Source organism: Hipposideros armiger, unplaced genomic scaffold, assembly GCF_001890085.2.
Source record: "Hipposideros armiger isolate ML-2016 unplaced genomic scaffold, ASM189008v1 scaffold_4, whole genome shotgun sequence".
Taxonomy (NCBI): domain Eukaryota; kingdom Metazoa; phylum Chordata; class Mammalia; order Chiroptera; family Hipposideridae; genus Hipposideros; species Hipposideros armiger.
In genome coordinates this window covers 5,235,644-5,247,909 of record NW_017731354.1, presented here as the reverse complement: position 1 = coordinate 5,247,909, position 12,266 = coordinate 5,235,644, and the positions used below count along the sequence as shown (strand labels likewise).

Here is a 12,266-nt window from a genome sequence, read left to right as displayed (position 1 = left end):
AGTCACTCCACTAGTTGTGAAACTTGGTAAAGTCATTTAACCTCTCTGGAGTTCGAATGATCAATTTTTTAAAAGAGAATAGGAATAAATGACCCCTGAAGACCCTGTGGTCTCGAACCCCACAAGGGTTCCACCACGTGGTTAACAAGCCGGGCAAGTCCATAAGCAGAACTGTCCTTGAATAAACACAGGAACACTTTCTGCAAGTGTGTGAGTCATCATGTATACAATTCTGTGAGCTACACAAAAAGCGTATTCCTCATCACACCGCAGGAAATCCTAACTGAACAAGTTACGTTCTAGCCCAGGGGTCGGCAAACTGCGGCTCGTGAGCCACATGCGGCTCTTTGGGTATGTACATGTGGCTCTGAAGGAAAATTAAAAATGAAAATAAAACTATCAGTTTCATTTATAAAATTTTTCAAGGATATTATGCACATAATGGTGATTACATTTGTTTTATGGCTCTCGAATAATTTTTAAATTGTTGTGAGGGACAGGACTGGCTCTTCCGTCTCAAAAGTTTGCCAACCACTGTTCTAGCCAATCAATCACAAATGAAAATTAAGTCATATAAGTCCCCAAATAGATACAAACGTTTGCAGTAAAAGAAAAAATTTAAATAACTCATTAACTTTTTCCTTGTCAACATCTGGATTTTTAAAACTGTTTTTCCATTTTTGAAAAATTGTGGGTAAATATACATAACATAAAATTTACCATTTTAACCATTTTTAAGCGTACAGCATTATGGCATTAAATATGTCCAGGGCCGGCCGAGTAGCTCAGTTGGTTAAGAGCTTGCTCAAGAGTGCAAGCTCTGAGCAACAGGGTGGCCGGTTCCATTGCCGGCCCGAGCTGAGCTGCCGCTGAAATCAGCTAAAAAAATAAAAATAAAAAACAATAAGTATGTCCACACTGTTATGTAACCTTCACCACTATCCATCTTACAGAACTTTTTTTAAACTACTTCTTGAAATATGATTGACATATAAATATTTAATATTTAATGTATACAACTTGGAAAGTTTGGGGACAAGTATGTGAAACCATCACCACCATCAAGGCCAGGGACATATTCACTGCCCCCCAAAGTTTCCCCCTGCACCCTCCATTTTTTATGTGCATGGTAAGAGTCCGTAACCTAAGATCTACCCTCTTAGCAAAGTTTAAGTATATGATACGGTATTATTAGTTACAGGCGCCATGCTGTATAGGTCTTTAGAACTTATTTATACTGCATAACTCAAACTTTGATCCATAACCTCTTCATCTTCCCCAAATGAAACTCTGTACCCATCAAACACTAACTCCCCATTCTCTTCTCCCTGTACCCCTGGCAACCACCGTTCCACTTTCTATCTCTGTGAAATTTGACTATTCTCTAGGTACTCACAGAAGTAGAATCATTCAATATCTGTCCATTGTGACTGGCTTTTAACTTTGCATGTCCTCAAGTTTCATTCATGTGGTAGCATGTGTCAGAATTCCCTTCCTTTATAAGGCTGAGTAATATTCCATTGTGTGTATATACTATTGGGTTGTCGGAAAAGTCATGACACATTTTTGCAACGAAAAACATAGAAAAAATACGTCATGACTTTTCCGACAACCCAATATTTTTGTTTATCTAGTCATCCATCGATGAACACTTGGATTGCTTCATTCTGACTTTTTTAACTGTATGATGTTTTTTTTTTAAGTCATACACAATAAAGATGAGAGAACTTTACATCATCAGCGTTTCTTTATAAATAAAAAAAAAAAAAACCAGCAACATAAGCAGGCCACATTCTGGGCCAGAAAATATACCTTAACCAATTAAAAGAATAGAAATCATGCAAAGTATGCTTTCAGACCACAATACAATTAAACAAAATTACTAACAAAAAGATGGCTGGAAAAACCTCAAAATGCAATACTTGGAGATTATATACATAATACTTGGAGATTAAATAAAACATTGGTCAAAGAAGAAGTCTCAAGACATCTTCCTAACTAAATAAAAGTAAAAATACAACTTATCAAAGCTTGTGGGATACAAGTAAGTCAGACGGAGAAAGACAAATACCATATGACCTCACTACATGTGGGGTCTACAGAACAGAACATACACACAAACAAAACAGAAATAAACTCAGGTACAGGGGAAAACAACAAGGGTTGTTTGGTGGGAGGGGGGTGCGGATCGGGGAAAAGGTAAAGAGGTTAGAAAGTACGAATTAGTAATCACAACATAGCCACGGGGATATGAAATACAGTTTGGGGAATATAATCAATAATGTTGTGAAGAGGGCCGGCCGAGTGGCGCGTTGGTTAAGAACTGGCTTGGGACGCCAGAGGGCCATGGCTCGGATCCCACTTATGAGGGCCAGTGACACTACCCTCTACAGCTAAGATGGTGAACGGCAGCTCGACCTGGGGCTAGCCTGCCATGGGTCGCCAGTGTAGGCTGTGGCCCCCTGCTGCAGTGGGCTACCATAAGCTACCATGTGTAGCTGGCAGCCAGCATGAGAGGCTGGCAGCCGCCATGAGCGGCCATCCAGAGGCCGGCAACCGATCTGCCTCACCCGGGAAGAGCGCAATGATGGTGCCAGCTTGGGTCAGTGAAGCAACGTCCTCCACAACTAGACTGAAGAACAAAACAAAAAGCAATTTGTCTGTTCCCCTTCCCCAATTCCCCAGTGCAGTTCCCTTCCCCCAATTCCCCAATAAAATCTTAAATAATAATAATAATAATAAATGTTGTGAAGATTTTGTAAGGGATCAAATAGGCACTTGCCTTATTAGGGAGACCACTTCATGGACGGTGTAGATGCCTGACCACTGCGCTTGTACACCTGAAGCTGAATAATATGGAATGTCAACTATAATTAAATATATATATATATATATATATATATATATACACACACACATATATATGGTCACGGGATATGGAGTACAGCATAGGGAATAGAGTCTGTGGAATTGTAACAGCTATATACAATATCAGAGGGGTGGTAGGTCGGGGTTATCACTTTGTGAGGGGCGTAAATGTCTACCTATTACATTGTTTTCTACACCTGAAACTACAAAAAAACTTGTGGGATACAGGGAAAGCAGTGCTTAGAGGAAAATTTATAGCACTGAATGCAAATATTAGAAAGAGAGATCTAAAAATCAGTTATTGAAGTTTCTACCTTAGGAAACTAAAAAAAGATGAACAAATTAAATTCAAAGTAAGGACAAGAAAATAATAAAAATCAGAACAGAAACAAGTGAAAAGAAATCAATAGAGAAAAATCAATGAAATCAAAAGCTGATTCTTTGAAAAGACCAATAAAACTGATACACTTCTACCCAGATTAACTAAGAAAAAAGAAGACACAAATTACTAATATAAAAAATAAAAGGAGCGAGTGGCTCAGTTGGTTAAGAGCTCGCTCAAGGGTTTGAGCTCTAAGCAACAGCAGTTCGAGTCCAGCCCGAGCTGAGTTGCCGCTGAGCTGCCGGCAGGATGGCTCAGCTAAAAAAAATAAATAAATTAAATAAATAAATAAATAAATAAATAAATAAATAAATAAATAAATAAATAAAAGGAGGACTGGCCCAGTGGCTCAGTTGGTTGGGAGTTGGCTTGGTAGTGCAAGCTCTGAGCGGCAGGGCTGCCGGTTCAATTCCTACATGGGCCAGTGGCACTGCGCCCGAGCTGAGTTGCCGCTGAACTGCCAACAAGTGGCAAAAATGGCTCAGCAAAAAATAAATAAAAATTTAAAAAATAAAAGAAGGGCCATCACTACTGGGCATATGGACATTAAGAGGATAATAAAGGAATATTATGAATGACTCTATGCCCACAAATTTGATAACCTAGGTGAAATAGGCCAATTCCTTGAAAGAGACAATCTGCCAGAATTTACACAGAGAAAAGAACAATGTAAATAGGCCTATAGCTATTAAGGAAACTGAATCAATAACTAATAACCTTCTAAAACAGAAAGCACCAATCCCAGGTTGTTTCACTGCTGAAACCTACCAAAGGTTTAAGGAAGAAATTATCTCAATTTCTACAATCTCTTCAGAAAACAGAAGCAGAGGAAATACTTTCTAGCTCATTCTATGAAGCCAGCACTATCCCCGTTGTTTCTGCAGACCGTGGTCCCTCTATTTCAACACCTTTTTGGGTTACAGTGGCGATTTGAAACCGTTATAAGACCGCGCATCTCGAAATAGTACCGCGCTGGCATGCATGCAGTGTTCCACTAGCTCTGGGGCCTCGGTCTGGCTCCGCACCGGCTGCTTCTCCACAATTTCTTGCAGCAAAGGCTGAGCCAAGTATGTCCCAGAACCAGTGGAAGCGAAGGGGCTTCACAGGCTACACCAAGCATGTCCACCCAGCTCAGGACGCTCTCCCTACCAGAATAGCCTCCAACGACAGCGGTGTTCCAGCGGGGCTCATCTTGGAGCGGCGGCTGTACGTGGACCTGGTCAGCCAGGAGTGAATGGCTCTAGAGCTATAGCTGCGCCCATCTCCCAACAACTCATCTGTCACCATTTGGCCAAAAACTTGCTTCAAATATTGGAAATTGGCGCAGTCTCCTGAAGCACCCAGCTGCTGTTGACTCGCATCATGGGAGAGATGTTGCACATGCGCCAAGGAGCCGCTGGAGCCCAGCACATCTACGGCAATCACCGCTCCGCAGTCAAACTTCTCGCCCAGGACCGAGGTACCGGTCCCCATGGGATTCTATGGGCACGGAACTGGACCCCAATAGGACACAGGTGCCCAGTCCACGAAGGAACCAAGAGTGGGCAGAATGCAGTAAAACTGCTGGGGGGGGGGGAGGGGGCCGGGGGAGGCCGGACCCCACCCAGAGTCCAGAAAGCGACTCCCAAAATACTTCCATCTTAGTCACCGTAGCAGAAGAAATCTATACCACATTTTCCTTATCATTCATCCCTTGATGGACACTTGGATTGTTTCCATGTCTTGGCTACTGTAAATAATGCTGCAGTGAATATGGGGATGCAGATATCTTTTTGAGTTAGTGTTTTCGTTTACTTCGGACAAATAGGCAGAAGTGGAATTGCTAAATCATAAGGTAGTTCTACTTTTAATTTTTTGAGGAATCTCTATGCTGTTTTCCATAGTGGCTGCACCAATTTACAGTCCCACCAACATGCAAAAGAGTTCCGTTTTCTTCACATCCTTGCCAACGCGTTACAGCTTGTCCTTTTGATAATAGCCATTCTAACAGGTGTGAGGTGATATATATTTTTTTAATTATTTAACTTGGAAAAAACATTTTTAAGTATACACACAGTAGGATTCCATACTGATAAAAAGAACAAAGGAAATAATGTATATATACACTGAAGAGTCTAAAACTGTATACCAAAATGTTAACAGTAGCTATATCCTGGTAGTAGCATTACAGGGGCTAAGTTTTTCTTCCTTTGGTTTAGCTATATTTTCTAGTTTTTTACAATTAGCATTTATTAGTAGTATGTAAAATACAAGTACATGTTGATTTGAAAAACAAGTATTCTAAGGAACAGTGGTATTAACACCTCATACAAAGAAGAAAATAATGAGTGAATAACTTCAGGGAATAAAGACACCAAAATCTCAAACCTCATTACAGATCTAACACTTTATTAAATCCAAATTACTGAAAATTAACTTTTAAAAATCTCTGCTAATGGATTTATATTCCTGCTTTGGCAAAAATTTACCATACTTAATGGTGCTAAAAAGTTATTTTATGTCGATAAAATCAAAACAGTTGACTACAAGGGGCTAGTAAGGGAAAAAATGAGAGATCAGGTCCCTTTCTCAGTCCAGAAAATGGTTCCAACAAAACACAGTTCATTCTAGGATAGATTTGAAGATAAAAGTATTTATTCTACACAGTCTGAAAGCATTGTTCAGATATTAAAATACTGTAAAAAAAACTTCACTACCACTACCACCACCAAAAAAACACCATTAACCACACAGCTTACTCCCCCAAATGGAGCCAAGCCAACAGAAAAGAATGTTTACTAGTAACACATGATAGGGCAGGACTCTAACTTTTGAAAGCAACTCTGCAGTTACCCTTTTGTATCTTTTTAGAAAATGAAAATAAGGTTCCACTTCATACTAGTTTCTAAGAAAATGACATGTAATAGAAACACTGCAAAGTACTTCAAAGACTAAACAAAAAAAAGTTAAAATGATACGGCTAAGAATAAAATCAAAGTAAAACTTGGAAATTAAGTCACAATTTTACACACACTATACAAAGAAGTGCATACAAAACTGGTGAAATCTGAATAAGCCTGTGGATTATAAATAATGTCAATTTCCTGGTTTTGATGTTAAACTATAGTTATATAAGATTTTATTATTGCATCAAACTAGGTGAAGGGAATATGGGACTTGCTGTACTATTTTTTGCAAATTTCTGTGAATCTGAATTTCAAAATAAAATGTAAAAAAAAAAATTAGATGGGGCTATGCATGAGAAGGTTAATGTAACAAAAAGGAAAGGTTTAACAAAGCACTTGGAACATGATAAAAAGGCTACCATGAGCACTTTGATTTTATTGAGCAATTTGAAAACAGATTTCTGCACACTGTTCAAACTGCTTCAGCAGTAAGCAAGGTTTGCACTAGGACCCCTGAGTTTAGTTACCAGATACTTACATGATGCCATATCCACACAGCAAGAATTTTTTTCAGACTTGAAATGGTTCAAGTGAATACGGAGCCAGTGTACAACATAAATGGCTTCACATCCAGTTTTTTCCCCAAAATCTTTAACTCAAATTTCCATATGGCCCTAAGCCCGGAGCATACTAAAGTCTCTTACATCGTCAAGTAACTTACAGGATGGAAATAAATGTATCACCTGCTGTTTGGGTCCAAATTAATGCAAAGTCTAGCATAAGGCCATGCTTACCTTCAATAAATATTAACTTAGAACAAAATAATTCTGTGCCATTTAAAACATGGCAAATTTGAAGTGAATTTGAAGCCTTGTGGGGTTCTGCAGCAGTTGAGTCCCTCCCTAGTGAATATTCTGAGGGGGAGAAAGAACATTCTACTGGCGGGCCTCTGAATTCCTCGAGCAGGCGGAGCCGGACCCTAATTCTTCAAATAAGCATCCTCTGTGGCCAATAGCCTTTTCAAGGTTACTCCATACCTATGCGTGCGTAAATGATTAATACACACGGTCTCTAGTGCCGTGGGTGTGATCCTGAAATAGGTTCCTCCACTAAATGTTACTCTAATGGATTCAACAGACGGGAGAATAGTAAGCTGAGTGAAATCATACAACAGCTTGCTTTTCTATTTTCCACAGGGAAAAAAAAAAATGGCTTAAGTTTGCTCAGCTTCACCAGGTATAAGAATATCAAACCACAACCATGTGACCAATCCAATTATCAGCATTTTTCTTCCCATGGACCCTCCTGCACTCCTAACACTAGGGCTTACTGTAGGGAGTTTGTGGAGGAAGTTGTGGTGTAAGGCCATCCAGCACACGAGAACCAGGATTGTTCTAACACTACCACCACCACCCCCCTGCCACGACCCCAGCCTTAGACTTTTCTTATCCCTTGCTCACCCCTCCTTTCCTGCAATATGCTAAACCTTCCGTGTGAACACAGGGTAGACGCCAAAAAGCTCTCTTCACTTACTGTTGCTACAGCTAAAAACTTAATGGAAGTTGAAAAGGATTCCACACTGAAATGCCAGTGATGCCGACAGTGACAGTGGTCACTGCTCCCAGATTTTGGATAGAAGATGAATTGTGACCTGAAAGCAACTTAGCTGAACACAGTATACTAGATGTGGGGAAATTCACAAATATGATTTACACTGCAAGTGTAGAATCTACACTGTAGACAATGTCTTTTTGAAAGCACATTTCAGTACCCAATGCAGCCAAATTCAATAGCCTGAAGGTTCTAGTTCACTGAAGAATTCCTGTGGGCTACACTTGCAAATGCACAGAAATTATTCCAAGAGCAAGCACACAGAATAAGGCCTCTACATTTTTCATACTCAGCCCATGTTAAAGGGTAAATCGCTTTGGAGCCCAGCACTAACCTGACCCCACTGGTTACACTGTGTAGAAATAAGCAGAAAAGGCCACACCACCAGTGCTGAAGAATAGCGCCGGCATCTCGGACTTCCTGTGACAGAGTGTACACCGTACAGGAAGGACCCTGCCCCACCGCAGTAAAGACAACTACATCTGAGCCCCCACATTTCAGCTCCCTGCTGGATAGTGCCACCTAACTTCACTGTATCTTCTGCTCCAAACCAACAATGCCAATCCTTATTTTCAATAATAATACCAGCGTTTCCTCAGTCACTCAAGGTCAAGGCTGCAGCGTGATAACTGAGTCCATGAAGCAAGTCAGAAGCCTCTCTCTCCATCCTTACTCTGAAGTGCCGCTCACGTTCTCTCTTCTTCCCCATCCCCACCATCCCAGTTCAAGAAATTATTCCTTAAACCCAAGAGTCCAATGGGGTCTTCTTAAAGCCCCACGGTCAGAGGTGTACTCCAAAACACGCTTTTAAACAAGTCATCCAAGCCTTGAAAAAAGTATCTCCAGATCGGGCAGTGTCGCCAACACAAAGCTTTCCTAATGATCTTGGACAAGCACCAAGCACCTTTCACAATAAGTTTCTGGACACCGGGGCTCAGACCAAGGACATCAAATCTCCATAAGTTTCTTGTGTTTGCTACTTTTTGTCATCACTTATTTCTCCATGGTGATCAACAATGAAACCTTTGCAAAGAAAGGGGCTTATGGCTTGTTTTCAAGGACAACCAGAAGGAGCTGAGGCAGACTGCTTCCTATATACCACAGCAAGCCTTGGAGGAAACAAATTCCAAGAAAGAGTAGGTAAAAGCAACTTTAAGAAGAAATGGAAAGCAAACTCCCTGGGCCTGTAGGTACAGGGAGGGGGAGACTGCGATGGTGAGCCCTGGTGAGTTTGATTTTGAAAGAGGACTACGAAGACTTCAGGATGAAATCCAAATATCTTGTTCTACATTTGAGAAATTCCCATCTTACCTAGTGATCTAGTGGGTGAGAAGAAACGTATATCTCAAAGGAAAAGTAAACATAAGCAACCTATACCAAGGGCATGACGCTCAAGTACTTCAAGAGTTAAAGAGCCGGGGCAATGGAGATGTCAGGATTTTGAACTGTACCTTGGAGTGTTCAGTCAATCGGCTTGGCTGAAGCAGAGAACACTGAGGTCAAAGACAGAGTGTATACAGCTGTGCCACCATTCTAGTCTAGTTCATGTGCTTTCCTCTCCTTCCCCTATCTGGGCTGTCAGCTCAGGGGCCAGGGACCACCACAATTGTTCACCTATTAGCTCACTGTCGGTCACATCCCCAGCACTCAGAATGTTGGTGACAGCTTTGCTATAGTTCATCTCAGAAGAGTATAACACAGCACTCTGAATTCCGATTTTTAAAATATTTGTATTAAAAATAGCGAAACTTACGTAAGAGTCAAGAAATAAGGATCCATAAATCAAAACAAGAATGTTTAAGCACCCAGACACTCCTACAAAAACTCTCTTAGGAACCGCTTAACAAAATAATAGAATTCTTAACTGCTGACACCCTCTAAAGGAAGAGACAAAAGAATGGAAAGTCTGATAAAGTGAAAAGCAGTTTTAAGGTAAGTTTACAATCAGTTTTTAAACAGTAACTCCTCTGGGAAACAGAAATCCCTCTCCTTAATCCCTTTGAGGGCAATAGAATATCTGAATCAGAAACAAGACCATCCTGCTTCCACATAAGTTCAGATGTGACCCTTTTACAGTGTCCTCGACACTAAAGAGCAAGCAGAGGACAGGACAATTTCTAATCTATCGGAAAGAGAGGTGGCCAGCATTTTGGATTTCTAATGTATTTCTGGTGGACGCATATGCAAAAGCTTCGGTAAAATGAAATTAGGGAACTTCGAGGTCTGAGTTGACAGCGATTACTTAACTGGAGCTTATTCCTGTGAAATGAAACTACCAGAACCCCTGCATATCAATTTGCTTGTCACTAAGCCACAGGTTTAAGCTTCATCTTGAAAATACTAACAGGATGGAACCACGATCCCTTTATTAAAATGCGATGACCATGGAGAGCGCCCTTGAAGCTGAGCAACAGAGGACTCAACCCTACAAGGTTCACCTCCAGAGAGTGAGGCAGGTTTGACGCGAACCCCAGCGCCAGTCCTAAAACGCTTGACCGCATTTTCCATAAAAGGTGGGGAGCTGCAATAGTAGCATATAGCAGACACCAGCCCACTCCAAGCAGATGGAACCCACCAACTCATTTCACCCAGGCCTTCAGAAAGGTACACAGAACTGTCTCTGCTTGCCAAAGCAGGCAGATCTGAATGAGTGAATCTAAGAAAAGGTTTCACAGGGGATTACAAATAGTGATTTCACTTGCCTGCCGTACCCCCCCCATTGTTAAACAGGGTCTGAAAAATGAAAAGCAATTTGAAAGCTCATTCTCCATACTCAGCGTAAACACACACACACACACACACACACACACACACACACACACACACACACACAATGCCCCCCCCACCCCCCACCCCGCCCCAAAACAAGATTCAGTAACCTATTCCAGCACAGGGGCTTTTCCAGAATGGAAACCGAGCTGAAACCATTCCTTGCTTACGTACACAGCTCACAAGGGGTCAGGTAAAATGGCATTTTGCAACAGCTGAACTTTAAACAGTCATTAGTGGTGCAACATTCACTCATTAACATAAAGTTGCCCCCTAGAATGAAGAGCACTGGCTGTCTCTGCCAGGAGGACAACTTTCCAGACAGAAGCTGGGGCCAAGGACCATGAACTCCTAGAAAGTTCTATCCGCCTCAGGAGACGAGCTCACCATCTCTACCAGCCTAAACTTAGCTGTCACCCCATTCCTCACTCCCCACAGAACAAGGCATCGCTAAGACGAGCAATCTCTTTTTGAAATAAAAAAAAGAACAACAAAAACGATGGGTCAACAGCAAGCCAAGCCTTACAAGGCTGACGATTTCTGTTTGGGATTGGGGGAGGGGGAGGAGCTTTCTGGATGTTTCTATTCTTGGCAAGGGAAGCACCTCCAGGTCCTTCCACCAAAAGGCACTAACCGAGGAACGTTCTCGGGGAATGAATGATTTTCCCGTGCTAAGCAACCCCATCTTGGGGTGTGACGATAGGAGCAAGGTGGCCAGGGCTGGAAGGGGGACCCGGGGAGGGTGCGTTTGGCTGCGGGGGATGGAAAGAAAGACTGGATGGTCAAGGGGGGGGTCGGAGAAGATGTGGCCGGTTAAGAGGGAGAGTGTGGATGACTAAGGGAGGTGAGGGGAGCGTGGGTGACCGAGGGGATGCCCAGGAAAGGCGTGTGTGGCTGCGGGGAAGAGAGGCAAGGCGTGGACCGTCACGGGGGCTCAGGGCGAGGTGTGGGTGGTGGAGGCGTGAAGGGGTGTCCATCGGGCCCCCGAGAAGCAGCAACCAAGGCAGCCGAAGGGGGTGGCCCAGCCCGTGCCCCTCCCCCGCAGCCCCCTTCTGTGGGCGTGTGCCCCGCTGCGCGTGTGCAAGAGCCAGGCCGCCAGGCCGCGGGGCCCCCACTCACCCCACGACTCCCTGGTTGTAGTTCCTCCGCTTCCACGGGGTCCCGCTGTACACGCCCCCGCCGCCGTCCGCCCGGCCGCCCCCCGCGGCCCGCCCTGCGCCGGGCTGCAGCAGGCTGTAGTTGAGTCCGTAGGTGCTGGCCTTGTTGTCGCGCTTCCGCTTGTTGCTGCTGCCGGAGGTCGGGTCGGCGGGCTCCGCGGCGGGGACAGCGGCCGAGGAGTGCGGGGACGCGGTCGCCGAGGGGGACAGGGACGCCGAGGGGCCCGCGGCGGCGCGGCGGGCCCAGGCCGCGGGCTGGTGGTGGTGGTGGTTGTTGTTGGTCGTCTCCAGGGGCAGGAAGTCCCGGGACTCCGCTGCCTGCGCGTGGCCGCCCAGCAGGCGCTCCCCGGAGCGGTACATGCCCGCCGGGGCCGGGGCCGGCGCCGCGCCGCCGAGGCTGCCGGTGCTGCTGCCGCTCCCGCCGGTGGCCGTGCTGCTGCCGCCGCCGCCGCCGCTCGCGCCGCCGCTGCTGTGACAGTGGTGGTTGAAGTACAGGTTCCTCAGCCCCTGGGTCGTCTCCCAGATCTGCATCCACAGACTGTTGGACGGTCCGAGCTGCTCTGGCTGGAACCAGGCGATCCTCGGATCCATCAA

At 44.0% G+C, this 12,266-nt stretch overlaps 1 protein-coding gene across 2 annotated transcripts in view; it reads right to left on the bottom strand.

Moving 5' to 3' along the window:
- TENT4B (terminal nucleotidyltransferase 4B) overlaps positions 1–12,260 on the bottom strand; it is a 51,020-nt gene extending 38,760 nt beyond the window's left edge. For both annotated transcript variants that reach the window (XM_019643490.1, XM_019643499.1), the window contains exon 1: positions 11,635–12,260. In XM_019643490.1, coding sequence (XP_019499035.1) covers positions 11,635–12,203 — 569 coding nt within the window. In that variant the 5' untranslated portion in view covers positions 12,204–12,260. The remainder of the gene's footprint in view (positions 1–11,634) is intronic.
- Positions 12,261–12,266: the final 6 nt, after the last annotated feature.